Source organism: Pelodiscus sinensis, chromosome 10 (genome assembly GCF_049634645.1).
Source record: "Pelodiscus sinensis isolate JC-2024 chromosome 10, ASM4963464v1, whole genome shotgun sequence".
NCBI lineage: Eukaryota > Metazoa > Chordata > Testudines > Trionychidae > Pelodiscus > Pelodiscus sinensis.
The window spans coordinates 49893237-49908181 of record NC_134720.1 but is presented as its reverse complement, the minus strand read 5'-3'; the positions used below and the strand labels follow the sequence as shown (position 1 = coordinate 49908181).

Genomic DNA, 14945 nt, shown 5'->3' with positions numbered 1-14945 from the left:
GCCGGCCAATCGCCGCGCCCCGCGCCACCGCGCCCCGCCCCCTCGCTCCCGACCGACAGCGCCCGCAGCCAATCAGGCAGCGCCGTCTGCGGCGCGCAGGAAGGGAGGCTGCGCGGCGGTCGCTAAGGGGCACGTCCCAGCAAACTGACGTCGCCGAGAGACGGAGGCGGGAGCCAGGAGCGGAGCTGCAGCTGCGGGTCTCGGCCACAAGGGGCGCTGCCGCGCAATTGCGCATGCGCCGCTGAGGGTGCTTCGCTGCGCCCCCTGCCGGCGGCAGCATTGGCTGCAGGGGCAGGGAGCCCCCATCCTTAGGACCTGGCACACTTGGGCAACCCCACCCCCCAGCAGCTATAGGAGTAAAACAGCTGGCTGTGGCCCCCAGCACCACCACCCCTTGCACTGGGCCTCCTGCTGCAAAGGGCGAGTGCTTCCGCCTGCAGTCCCCCCTCGAAGGGCTAACCATCCGACATCCCAACATGGGCCAGAGAGCAACTCGCATATCCTGGTCAGCCTGTACCCCATAATGTTCCCTAGGGTGTGATGTCAGCCTTGCCTGCCTGCTCCCTCCCCTGTATGTAGCTGCACCCCGACTGGGTATAGTGCATGGTCCCAGCTGGGGCACTGAGACCACTTGCAGAGAGAATAATGAGTCTGCTCTACAGCCTTAGCTGAGATCCAACTGACTTTTAGCTCAAGTGCTAGAGCAGGGGAGGGCAGGGGCGTCCCATGAACCTAGGCAAACTAGGCAATAGCCTAGACCGACGCTGGCCGGGGCGCCCCATGATTACGTCACGGCCATTGACGGCAGTGCAGGCGGGGCCGCTGATCGCGCCTTCCGCCTAGGGCGCCAGCTGCCACAGCCGGCCTCAGGCCACTCCTGGGGGTGGGCAAAAGGGCCTCCGTGGGCCAGATCCGGCCCACCGAGTGGGTTGATCTGGCCCACGGAGGCCCTGCCGCTTCCCCCACCCCCAGGCCAATTAGGACCTGGGTGTGGGGAAATGCGAAGCTTCCTCCCACCCTGGCAGGACCATGCAGCGCTTTGAAGCACCATGCGCTCCTTGCAGAGTGGGAGGAGACATCACGTGCTCCCCCGCCTCCAAGTGCTGCTTGGCCTGGGGGTGGGAGGAGTGCGCAAAGTTTCCTCTGCCCTCCCCTCGTCCTGCAGCACTTCAAAGTGCCATGCACTCCTCGCAGGGTGGGAGGGAGCTTCGCACACTTCCCCACCCCTAGGCTCTGATTGGCCTGGGGTTGGGGGAGCATGCAACGCCTCTTCCCGCCCTGCCAGGGGCATGGGTGCCTAATGGGAAGGGGGGCAAAGGGGTTCCCCCACCCCGAGACCAATCATGGTCTGGGGCTGGGGTAGCCCAGAAGCATCCTGGCCCCACCAAAAATTATTGCCTCCCCCCCTTGTGCTAGAGGTTAATGCACTAAGCTCCAGAGGTCGCAAGTACAGTTCCGCTTGCAGCATTTCACAGTCAGGCCCTATGCCCGTGGATGGACATAGAATCATAGACCACTAGGCCTGGAAGGGAGCTTGAGAGGACAGCGAGTCCAGTCCCCTGCCCTCACAGCCGGACTCAACACCATCTAGACCAGACATGTCAAACAGGCGGCTGGAGGGCCACATGCAGCCAGATCGAAGTTTTTTGTGGCCCACCACTACATTTTATAAAAGGATAAAGTGCGGCCTGCTGGCTGCTCGGAGCACATGGCCAAGTGCAGATCACACACGGTCAGCCGCTCTACACACGGCACCGCAGCAACTGCTCGCGGCCAGCTGGGCTGCTCTGCTCACGGTCCCCAGCACGTGCTCCTGGCTGGCCGGGCTGCTCTGCGCAGGCTTCAAGTGCCTGCTCACAGCTGGCCGCTGTACTCACACCACCCCAGCACCCGAGGAAGAAGTGTGTGGCTAGGGTTGCCAGGTAGACCCCGCCAAAAACCGGCTGGGACGGGGGTGGGGCTGGCCAGGAGGGGGGCGGGACGGGAAGCAGAGCTGGCGGGGGGGGGGGGGGGGTCTGGGGGCCGTGGGGCTCGCCGGGAGAAAGGGGGGAGCTGGGAAGCAGAGCGGGGGGGATCGGGGGCCACGGGACTGGACGGAAGGAGAGGGAGGCCCAGAGGAAGGGGGGCGGGAAGCAGAGCTGGTGGGGGGGACGGGGTGCAGCCACTGGCCACAGCCGGAGTCCTTCGGGCCGCGGCCCCGGCAGGCACTCCCTCTAGTTGCGGGGGCGGGGGTAGGGGGAAGGCCTGCGAGTCACTCCCCCCGCCCGGCTTCTGCACACAACCAGAGGCTCCCAGCTGGGAATCGGGGCTGCAATTGGTGCTGGGAGCCTCTGGTCACGTGCAAAAGCTGGGCGGGAAGAGTGGCTGGGACCAGCCACTGCCTCCGCCCCGCCCAGCGTTTGCACGTGACCACAGGGCTACCAGAGCCAATCACGGCCCCGCCTCCCAGTCGCTCCTCCGCCCCCACCAGGCTTCCCTCCAGCGCCCAGCAGGGAACTCAGAAAATACCGGACATTGTACGTGTCCAGTATTTTCAGAATTTTTCTACCAGTCAGAGGGTACAAATACTGGACTGTCCTGGCAACCCTATGTGTGGTGGGCAGCTCCGGGACCCAGGCATTAGGTTGGGGAGGCTGGGAGTGCCTGGCTCTGGGGGAAGGGGGAGGCATTAGGTGGGAGGGGGCTGGGAGTGCCTGGCTCAGGGGGAGGGGAGAGGCATTGGACCACAGACCTTTAGCTCTTCCCCTTGTACAAGCATACAATTCAGTGTTAATTGCATGGTGTCACATACTGTTTCTCAAATAATATGATAGCATGCAGTTTTTTTCCACCAAATGGAATGGAATCAAGAGTACTGTAATATATACACACACAAGGGGCTGATTTGTGGTTCCCAGTTTAATTTTCATATGCCCTGAGTTTAAAATACCTAACTGTACTGTGTTAATATTTGTCATATGATTTCCTTGGAATGTAGGCATTGCCAGATCAGCCAATGGGACCCTCTAGTCTAGTCCAGTATTGTAACTACAAAAGTGGCCAATACAAGATGTGTCATAGGATGGGGTATGTGTGTGCTCGCACATGTCCACAAGAAATGATAGTGGGCAGTTATCTCCAGATAGGAAATGTTTCTTCTTCACTCCTATCAGTTTGTGCTGGCTTATGACCTGAAACAGAGTGGGTTTTAATCTGTTTTTTATCCTACCTATGGTTATTTTAATGTTTTCATTATCAATAAGCCTTCATTCTTTTAAAAGTCTAACAATCTTTTGACCTCACTGCTATTAAATGGCAGTGAGTTCCACAGATGAATTGGGAAAAAAAGTTTCCTTTTATTATTTTTTTGTCATGTTTTGGCTGTTTGCTCATCAATTCCCACTTTGCATACCTGATATATGATGAACCAGAGGCTCAATAGATTGTCTAGGAGTGATGTTTTGTGGCAAGGGACTAGGGCCGTGAAGGAGGAAAGCCCGAGACTTAAATGTACTTAACCAATTACAAACTTTATTGACTACAATTTGATTATATTCAATTACTGTCTCTGATTTGTTTAAGACAACGTAGCATGCAAATAAAACATACATTAAAGAAATTCAATACAAAAATAATAAGCTGATGAATAATATATTAAGCAATACTTACAAACCCAGTGACAATTATGATACACAGACAAAAACAACGCGTAGCATGCTCCGGATTCGTACACCCTTTCGTGATTCGGTGGGTGGGAGGCGGCCTTGGGTGATCAACCCCTTAGCCAGGCTGGACGATACGTTTCCTCTATCTTGATACGGAACCTCCCCGAACTTAGGGCTCAGGGTGCTTTATACTATAATTTTAACATCCGGTACCATATTAGGGTTATTTGATATTTTGTGGTACTGTGTACATATCAGGGTTCCTTCCTTGTGATATGACGTCTGATTGTGGTCAGTGCCTGATGCAGACATGATTGGCACACGTGAAAGCTAGCTATGTTTTTTGTTTCCCTGCTCCAGGTGCTTCTTAACTGATGTATATGACAGCTCATGTCTCTTATTCCTATCTTGTCCTGTTTTTTAGTGCTCGTTAACTTAGTGTGTGGGACAGCTTGTGTCCCTACTCTTATCTTTTTGGCCCAGGTGCTTGCCAAGTTAAGTTCCCTTTACTGAGGCTTGAAGGCCCCTGGCCCGGGTGCTTGCCAAGTTAAGTTCCGTTTACTGAGAACTGTGCTGAGCACCCGAGGGACTTCAAGCTCTATCTCTGGATCTGCCTCAGCAGCCTGTGTTTTTCTTGTGAGGGGCTTTAGTGTGGCAGTAAGGGCAATACGCGCGAGACCGTGGTCAAAAGGACCTGCTACACGACAATATCTATCTTACATTTTACCTATCCTTATTTCAATTTCTGCTGTATAGACTTAACTTGGGATAGGTTTCCAGTTTCTGAAGGATACTCATTTGGCTCAAAAAACATCTGCTTTAAAGATCAAAAAGGAAAAGGAAATTATCCAGTTTTATATCTAAGAAGTACCAGCCAGTCAAGGGTAACCGGGGTATACCAATATTGCTAATAAATATGCACTTGTACATCAGTCAGCCAAAGGGCAAGTAACATGGGATAAGAGGGAAAGTTCTTTCATGGATTGAGAACTGGTTAAAAGACAGGAAACAAAGGGTAGGAATAAATGGTACATTTTCAGAATGGAGAGGGGTAACTAGTGGTGTCCCCCAACGGTCAGTCCTGGGACCAATCCTGTTCAACGTATTCATAAATGATCTGGAGAAAGGGGTAAGCAGTGAGGTAGTAAAGTTTGCGGATGATACCAAACTGTTTAGGATAGTCAAGACAGAAGCAGACTGTGAGGGACTCCAAGAAGATCTCACCAAACTGAGTGATTGGGCAACAAAATAGCAAATGAAATTTAATGTGGCTAAGTGTAAAGTAATGCACATCGGGAAAAATAACCCCAACTATACGTACAGTATGATGGGGGCTAATTTGGCTATGACAAATCAGGAAAGAGATCTTGGAGTTATTGTGGATAGTTCTCTGAAAACTTCCACACAGTGTGCAGCGGCGGTCAAAAAGGCAAATAGAATGTTAGGAATTATTAAGAAAGGGATAGAAAATAAGACACAGAATATCTTACTGCCCCTGTATAAAACTATGGTATGCCCACATCTTGAATACTGTGTACAGATGTGGTCTCCTCACCTCAAAAAAGATATTTTGGCCTTGGAAAGGGTTCAGAAAAGGGCAACTAAAATGATTAGGTGTTTGGAACGGGTCCCATAGGAAGAGAGGTTAAAGCAACTAGGACTTTTCAGTTTAGAAAAGAGGAGACTAAGGGGGGATATGATAGAGGTATATGAAATCATGAGTGGTGTGGAGAGAGTGAATAAAGAAAAGTTATTTATTAGTTTCTGTGATGGGGGGACTCACCCCCACACTCCCGGACTCGGGAACCGTGGCCCCGTGCCCTGCGCGGGGGGTCAGCTGGCGCTGGGAGACCAGCGCGGCGAGGCGGCACAAGCAGCAGAGCCAGGGGAACCCGGCGCAGGCCACGCGCAGGTGCGGATCAGCCGAGAGGCGGACCGACGGGTGCTAGGACCCGAGAGGTCGGGGGCAGCCCGAGGAAGGGCGGGGGCCGGCAGGACGCCAAGCGGGGAATTCAAAAGGGAGGAGGGAGGGACGCCAAGAGGGGAGGTAAGGAGGGAGCAGGGGAGATTCTGCTCTCGGCCTGCTCCACAGGTCCAGCGGAAAGACCGGACGGGACCAACACCGGACCAGAGCCTGGAGAGGACCTGACCGACGTGGGCGGCTGACGCCGCAAGACGGGAGACGGCCAAGGGGATCCCGGCGGCAGGGACATCTGGGAAGCCGGCGATCCGAAGCGGCGGCGCAGGGATCCGGACGCAGCCGAAACCTGCTGACGAGGCCTGCGGGCTTGTCGAGAGCGGACCGCAGGGAGTGGACCGTGGTAGTGGTGAGGTAGAAGCCGGGGACAGGGGCGAAGCGGAGCAGGAGCCCGCGGACTGGTGGCGCCCTGCGACCCCCTAGCAGGCCACCTGGTTACAGTTCCCATAATAGAAGAACTAGAGGACAACAAATGAAGTTAATGGGTAGCAGGTTTAAAACTAATAAAAGAAAGTTCTTCTTCACACAGCGTGTAGTCAACCTGTGGAACTCCTTGCCAGAGGAGGCTGCGAAGGCTAGGACTATAACAGAGTTTAAAGAGAAGCTAGATAATTTCATGGAGGTTAGGTCCATAAAAGGCTATTAGCCAGGGGATAGAAATGTGTCCCTGGCCTCTGTTTGTCAGAGGTTGGAGAAGGATGGCAGGAGACAAATCACTTGATCATTGTCTTCGATCCACCCCCTCTGGGCCACTGTCGGCAGACAGGCTACTGGGCTAGATGGACCTTTGGTCTGACCCAGTACGGCCATTCTTATGTTCTTATGTTCTAACTTGTTAGTCTTGCATGGATTAGCTGTGTAAGAATATTACACGTACCTTTGAAAGTGCAAAGTTTAAGAAATCCTAAGGATAGCATAACGGCCAGCTTTGCAAGCCACTTGATCCGTTTTGGTAATCCTTCTGGGGACAAACAGACACTTAGAGCAGGCGGGAGAGGAGGGTATGGATGCAGAATAAGGCAGCCAACCCAGATGTCATATTTAAATTCCAGGGCAAAAAAAGAATTAGCATGAACCTGGTTTACACTGTGTTTCTTTAAAGAAAATTCAAAAGCTATTGTTTGCCAGGCTGAAGCAATTATTCTGAAATATGAGTCTTTCCCTTATTGTTTTGGTCTATACTTATTTTTATTTCAACAAAACAAGTTATGTACTATATAAAAATATTTAAAAAGTACCTTAAATTTATATTTTAAAATGATAAAAAATATTATAAATAAGCAAACAACAATTTCACTCGTCAGATTATTGTATTATATTCAAACAAGACCTGAAAAAATATCTAATATATAAGGAGAATGTTTGTATGTTTGTGTGCTAATAACGTGGCCACTGTAAGAGCTACTGCAACCAAACTTTCCATGGGATTACCTTTCCTCCAGGAGAAGGTTTTAAGGTACTTTTGGCAGTGCAGGGAGAAGCGGCTTCCCAGGGTAAGCGGCAGGGACAGTCACTCACTAAGGCCGGCGGCGGAGGTGCGAGGGGAGGGGCAGCGCTCTGAGCGGCAGCTGTCCCACTCGCCTCTACCAGGCCATTCCACTGCGCAGGCCTGTCCGGGGCGGGGAAGCCCCCTCCTCCATTCCTCCTGTGATGTCACTCGGCCCGGGCCCCTCCCCTCCAGCGGTGGCCAAGGGTTGCCGAGCGGTGGGCTGAGGCTTGCGGCCGCCGCTAGGGGGCGGTTGCAGGTGCAGTGGGGCGAGCCTAGTGGGCAGGTGGTGGCAGCGCTGGGATGGGCCCGGGGTCTGACCCAATTTCCTGGTCGCAGGCTGTGGAAGAGGGGAGCCCCCAGCACGGCCCCATGGTGTGGCAGGTAGCGGGGTGAAAGTTTCGTGGTGAGTGGTGGGGTCATTGCCCCCTGCAGCACCTGCAGCCTCGGGCACGAGCTGGGGCGCACCGCCCACTCTAGGTCCCGTGCTTGCCCCCTCCCATACATTTACTAGGTCACAGTTTCTGACCCAAGAGTTCTCAATCTAAGAAGATGAGCAACTTGCACATGCTGGGCGGGGGGGAGGGGGAGGAATACAACACACAAAAGTATCCATTTTCCCCACAGGCCATTCCTCATTGGCAATGTCTTATAGGCCTCACAGTAGAACTAGTAATGTGGACGCACCGCTTACACATTCAACCTGGGGGGGATTTTTCGGACTAAGATCCTAGTGTAGACCAGGCCTAGGTATGTTCCATGTATAAAGTGAAGCAAGAATAAGAGGCAAAAATGGTTGCTGAGGAAGCATACGACTGAGGGGCTGAAGTTGGCTTCTTTGGCCTAGCAGATGGGATGTGAGCATGACATAAGCAGAGACAAAGACATGAGCTGGAAAAGGCAGTGCAATGAAGATCCGTGAAGGTGAGGACAAGAAGCCTGAATCGGATGCAAACTGGGCAGCAAGTGGAAACTGGGCAGCAAGTGGAGAGATTCAAAGAGAATGGTGTTTTGCAAGGCCATCCCTACCAATGCACAAACTACACACCAAATTGCCCGGAATTTTGTGGTGCCCTAGACAACTGCGTGCTGTGTATGGGCCAGTGCTGGCTCTGGCAGCCAACACCACCCCCAACTGGCCCTCTCAAAGGCTGTGCCAAGCAGAGCCATCTCTAGGGGCATGTGGGGCTTGGGACAGCCACTCCTCACCCCACCCCCCTATCCCACACTCACTCCACTCCTTGAACCCCTATCTATGCTCTGCCCCCACCCTACCTCTTTCTGCCCCGCTCCGCTTCTTCTTCCAAGCTCCTTCCCATGAGCAACACAGCCCAGGGCAATAGTGGGAGCCTGGCACCGGCAGCAGGCGTTCCCCCCAAACACACATCCAGCGGCAGAAGGAAGTGAAGCAACTTGGCCCCAGCCCTGTTAACTCCATTTCCTACCGCCGGTGAGTGCAGAAGCCTTTCCACCCTTTCCCCGAATACCCTGCCCAGTGATGTGGCTGAGAGCTGGGGCCGGGTCACTCCACCTCCCAGTGAATGCAGGGGCAGGCCTGACTCCTGGTGCTTCCCTGCCATGCTCCTCACAGCTCTGGGCCTGCCCGTATCAGCTCCTGCCCTCCCTCCCAAGGGAGACTGCCTAGGCCACCCAATAGTCTAGGGGCAGTGTCATTGATTTCAATGGGGTGTGGATCGGGCCCCTTGGCGTGATGGCTCCGTGACCTGGCTAACAGGCTCCTGCCCGAGCAACTGCCCAACAGCCGCGCACATTCTAGAACTTTCCCCCCAGGTCTCCATGACCCCGCTGCCCGACTCACTGGTGACGTGACTGCCGATTTACAAGCGGGGCTCCCGGCCAGGCACCAATGGGAAACAAGGTGAACTACCCACTGTCTAAAGAGGACCCGGGCGGCAGTGCTGCGAGGAGAGGAGATGATGTGAGTGAAAGGATAATGCCGATATTAAAAGATAAAATGGATTAAAAGAGTAAAGCCATGATTTGCTGGCTGCAGACAGCAGCGCAGGCAGAGCCAAAGGGCTATCACCGCAGAGTCTGTTTAAAAAGGGAAAGAAACAGCGGGAGATTTTGATCTCTTTTTTTGTAATATTGGAGCTTTATTGAGCTATTTCTCCACATTCAGCATCATCCAGCTATACCGGTCTGCAGCTGAGGCAGGAGGTTTCATGACTCCAGTCCAGTCAAGAGGCCATCTGGACTGATCTGTATAGGATCAGCTTGGGAGGAAGTGATGCTATCCTATTCAGATTTTGTCCTCGGGATCAATCCACAATCCTCAAAGTAGGTGCCATGTGTTTGCAAAAATAATCCATGGCAAATATCTAGTAATTAATATTAAGAACATAAGAATGGCCATACCGAGTCAGACCGAAGGTCCATCTAGCCCAGTATCCTGTCTTCCGACAGTGGGTGATGCCAGGTGCCCCAGAGGCAATGAACAGAAGAGAATCATCAAGTGATCCAGCACCCCCTGATGCCCATTCACAGCCCTGACAAACCGAGGCTTGAGACACCATCCCTGACCACCCTGCCTAATAGCCATTGGTGGACTTGTCCTCCGTGAATGTATCTAGTTCTTTTTTGAACTTTATTAAAGTTTTGGCCTTCACAACATCCTCTGGCAGGGAGTTCCACAGGTTGACCTGTGGAACTCCCTGACAGAGGATGTTGTAAAGGCCAAAACTGCATTGTGTGAAGAAATACTCCCTTTCATTTGTTTTAAATCTGATACCTATTAATCTCGTGTGTTGATCACTAGTTCTTGTGTTATGGGAAGGAGTAAATAACTTTTCCTTATTTACTTTCTCCACACCACTCATGATTTTATAGCCTGCTATCATATCACCCCTTAGTCATCTCTTTTCCAAGCTGAAAAGACCCAGTCTTTTTAATCTCTCCTCATACGGAAGCTATTATGTATCCCTAATAATTTGTGTTGCCCTTTTCTGAACCTTTTCCAATTCCAATATCTTCTTTCAGATGATACGACTACATCTGCACATAGTATTCAAGTTGAGGACATAGCATAGATGTAAAAAGAGGCAATAAGATATTTGCTATTTTATTTTGGATCCCTTTCTTAATGATTCCCAACATTCTGTTTGCTTTTTAGACTGCAACTGCATATTGTGTAGATGTTTTCAGAGAACTCTCCACAATGACTCCAAGATCGCTCTTTTGAGTGGTAACATTAGATGATAGGAATCAAAAGATAAATCCCATCATTCCATTATTATATATATCCCATCATTGTAGACAGGTAGTTGGGATTATGTTTTCCAATAGGCATTACTTTGCATTTATCAGCGATGAATTTCATCTTCCATTCTGTTGCCCAGTCACCCAGTTTTGTAGGAATCTTTTGCAGCTCTTCACAGTCTATTGCGGACTTAACTATCTTGAACGATTTTGTATTATCTGCAAATGTTGCTGCTTCACTGTTTACCCCTTTCTCCAGATCATTTATGAATACACTGAATAGGATTGGTTCCAGTACAGACCCCTGAGGGAAACTACAACTTACTTCTATTCTAAAAACTGATAATTTCTTTCTACCCTTTGTCTCCTATCACTTAACCAGTTACCAGTCCGTGAAAAGATATTCCTTCTTATACCATGCTGCTCATTTTACTTCAAAGTCTTTGGTGAAGGACCTTGTCAAAGGCTTTCTGGAAATCTCAGCACATTATATCCATTGGCTTCCACATGCTTGTTGACCTCCTCAAAGAATTCTAATAGACTAGTGAGGCTTGATTTCCCTTTCTAAAATATGCTGACTCTTCCCCAACAAATTATGTTCATCCATGTGTCTGACAATTCTGTTCTTTACTATTCTTTCAAATAGTTTGCCTGGTACTGAAGTCAGACTTTTTCTGGCGCACTCCTTTAGCATATCAATTGACCAGTGGCCCCACTGGTTGTTTAGCAGGCTTCCTGCTTCTGATGTACTTAAAAAAAATTGCTATTACTTTTTTAGTTTTTTGCTAACTGTTCTTCAAATTCTTTTTTGGCTTTCCTAATCATATTTTTACAATTCATCTGCCAGAGTTTATGCTCATTTCTTTTTCCTCATTAGGATTTAACTTCCACATTTTAAACCAGGCCTTTTTGTCTCTCATTGCTTCTTTTTTCTTGCTGGTAGCACCTTTTTTTGGTTCTCTCACTATGTTTTTTAATTTGGGTACACATTTAAGTTGTGCCTCTATTTTAGTGTCTTTAAAAGTTTCTTTGCAGCTTGCAGTGTTCGCTTTTGGCACTGTACCTTTTAATTTCTGTTTAAGTTCCTCATTTGTGTGTAGTTTCCCTTACAGGGTTAGGCTGCTGTATTGTTTTCCACAGGGATGTTAAATCTAATTATATTATGTTCACTATTACCAAGTGGCCCAGCTGTAGTCATCTCTTGGTCCAGATCCTGTGCTCCACTTAGGACTAAACCAAGAATTTCCTCTCCTCTTGTGGGTTTTAAGACTAGTTGTTCCAAGAAGCAGTGATTTAAGGTGTCAAGAAACTTTCTCTCTGCTTTTCATCCTGAGATGATATGTACCCATGCAATGTGAGAGTAGCTGAAATCCTCCATCATTATTGAATTGTTTATTTTACTATTCTCTCTAATTTCCCAGAATATTTCACAGTCAGTATCACCATTCTGATTGGGTGGTGGGTATTACCATCCATAGAATTTCTGTGTAACAGTTTGGTTCATTTAAGATGTTTACTTCATTTGATTCTATGCTTTCTTTCATATATAGTGCTACTCCCCCTCCAACAAAACCTCTTCTGTCCTTTCGATATATTTTGTACCCTGGTATTACCGTGTCCCATTGATTATCCTCATTCCACCAAGTTTCTGTGATGCCTTTTTATATCAATGTCCTCATTCAATACAAGGCACTCTAGTTCACCCATCTTATTACTTAGAATTCTAGCGTTTGTATATAAGCACTTTAAATATAAGTCTCTTACCACATTTAAAATGCAGAGCCGTAGCGTGCGGGTGTGTAGACATACCCTAAATGACAGATTCAGTGCACACAGAAAATTATTGTTAGGCATAGAGTCTATAACATCAAAATGGATTTCATATGTTACATAAACAGGTTTCCCAAACTATCACATCACTGTATTAGGGAATAAACTTAATACATAGGTAGGTGCCTTTAAAATGGAATCTCTGATAAAGTTCAGTTTGCAGTGCAGAAGCCCTGAAACTGTAATGCTCTTTCATATTCAAAAGATTTGTTTTGCGACCACAAGGGTCAGAAATATCATTTGTGTTTAATGAGACCTTCCATTCTTTCATGAGTTAGGGCCTCAGAACTGCGGATTTGAGGTACCACCATGTCCTCAATCCATCCTGCTTAGTTACTAAGAACACAGCAGGTAGAACTTTCTATATAGTTGAAACAAAATACAGGACTATGTAGCACTTTAAAGACTAACAAGATGGTTTATTAGATGATGAGCTTTCGTGGGCCAGACCCACTTCCTCAGATCAAATAGTGGAAGAAAATAGTCACAACCATATATACCAAAGGATACAATTAAAAAAATGAACACATATGAAAAGGACAAATCAAATTTCAGTACAGAAGGGGAATGTGGGGGGGGGGGAAGGTAAATGTCTGTGAGCTAATGATATTAGAGGTGATAATTGGGGAAGCTATCTTTGTAATGGGTAAGATAACTAGAGTCTTTGTTAAGACCCCGGCGTAAAGTGTCGAATTTTAGCATGAATAACAGTTCAGAGGATTCCCTTTCAAGTGCAGTTTTAAAAGGCTTTTGAAGCAGGATGCAGGTAATTAAGTCGTTGAGACAGTGTCCTTTCTGGTTGAAATGGCAAGAAACTCTTTTTCTTTGTGATCCTGTCTAATATCTGTTTTGTGGGCATTGATTCTTTGGCGAAGTGTCTGAGACCTTTGTCCAATGTACATAGCAGAAGGACACTTTCGGCTCATGAAAGCATAAATTATATTTCTGGATGCACAGGAATATGTGTTCTTGATCTTATAGCTCACTTGGTTAGGTCCAATAATGGTATCAGCAGAGTGAATATGTGGACAAAGCTGGCAACGGGGTTTGTTGCAAGGGAAGGTACCAGGGTTGGTATTAGTGTGGTATGTCCTATGGTTGTTGGTAAGAATCATCTTGAGGTTAGGTGGTTGTCTATAGGAGACTATGGGTCTATCTCCCAGAGCCTCTTGGAGTTTAGTATCCTGTCCTAGTATAGGCTGTAGTTTATTGATAATGTGTTGGACAGGTTTAAGTTGGGGGCTGTAGGTGATGACAAGTGGTGTTCTATTGTTGGTTTTCTTGGGTCTGTCTTGAAGTAGATGGTTTCTAGGTATTCATCTGGCTCTTTCAATTTGCTTTTTTATTTCTCCGGGTGGGTAGTTGAGGTTTATAAATGCTTGGTAGAGATCCTGAAGTTTCTGGTCTCTGTCAGTGGGATTAGAGCAGATGCGGTTGTATCGAAGGGCTTGGTTATAGATGATGGATCGTATGGTGTGTTCTGGATGGGAGCTGGAAGCATGTAGGTAACTGTATGAGTCAGAGGGTTTTCTGTAGAGGGTGGTGTCTAATTTTCCATTGTTGATTTGTACTGTGGTGTCCAGGAAGTGGATCTCTCGTGTAGAATGGTCCAGGCTGAGGTTGATGGTGGGGTGTCGGTTGTTGAAATCTCTGTGGAATGTCTCCAGTGTTTCTTGACCGTGCGTCCAGATCATAAAGATGTCATCGATGTAGCGTAAGTAGAGAAGGGGTAAAAGGGGACGGGAGTTGAGGAAATGTTGTTCTAGGTCAGCCCATAAAGATGTTAGCATACTGTGGGGCCACGCGTGTACCCATGGCTGTGCCGCTGATCTGGAGGTATAAGTTGTTCTCAAACTGGAAATAATTGTGGGTGAGAACAAAGTTACATAGGTCTGCTATCAGGTTGGCAGTGGTGTCCTCTGGGATAGTGTTTCTAATTGCTTGTAATCCGTCTTCATGTGGGATGTTGGTGTCTATCACTTTTCTATATAGTGTTTGCAACTCTGTATTGTAAATCTTCATCTAGGGTTTGTTGACTCCCCATTTCATTAGTTCAATCCCAGAAAGTCACTTTGTTTCATTAATCCCGCCTTCCTACCATCCGCCCCCATCTCCTCCCACTCCCATCCTGGGACTAGACCGGGGTAGGCAATAATTTTTAAAAGGGGGCTAGTTCATAAATTTCTGTAGTGGCCCTGGGCCACCCTAGAAGGGGCATGGCCTTGGGCGGCAGGGGCAGGGCCAGAAGTCTTCTACTGCTCCCCCGCACAGATCCTGACTGGCCTTGGAGTGGAGGAGCGTGTGAAGTCTTTCCCCCCCCCTCCCAACACCTAGAAAGAATCACCAGCTGTTTTAAAACAGCTGGTCATTCTCTCTAGGTGCCGCAGCGGGAGGAGACCTTGAGCACTCCTGCCACCCCCAGGCCAATCACGGCTTGGGGGGGGGGAATGCACGAAGTCTCTTGCTCCCTGCCCCCGCCATACCAGAGGCATGCAGCAGCTAGAGAGAAAACAGCTGGTGGCTTCCTCTGATGCCACACGCCCCTGGCAGGGGAAGGAGACTTCGTGCGGTTCCCCACCCCTGGCCAATCAAGGTCTGGGGGCAGAGGAACATACAAAGTCTCTCGCTTCCTGCCCCCATCCTGCCAAGGGAGCACAGCAGCCAGAGAGAAATGCCGGCTGTTGTAAAACAGCTGATTTTCTCTAGCCACTGTGCGCCCTTAGCGGTGGGCGAGAGGGGGAGAAGGAGACTTCACGAACTCCCCCATCCTCAGGTCTAGATTGGCCTG

At 49.2% G+C, this 14945-nt stretch overlaps 1 protein-coding gene across 1 annotated transcript in view; it reads left to right on the top strand.

Annotated features, from left to right (window-relative positions):
• The first annotated feature begins 8899 nt into the window (after positions 1 to 8899).
• The window catches only part of COPS7B (COP9 signalosome subunit 7B), a 40202-nt gene continuing 34156 nt past the window's right edge, over positions 8900 to 14945 (top strand). Inside the window, exon 1 of the mRNA XM_025179168.2 lies at positions 8900 to 9047. Within this exon, the coding sequence (XP_025034953.1) occupies positions 8976 to 9047 (72 nt within the window). The 5' untranslated portion in view covers positions 8900 to 8975. The remainder of the gene's footprint in view (positions 9048 to 14945) is intronic.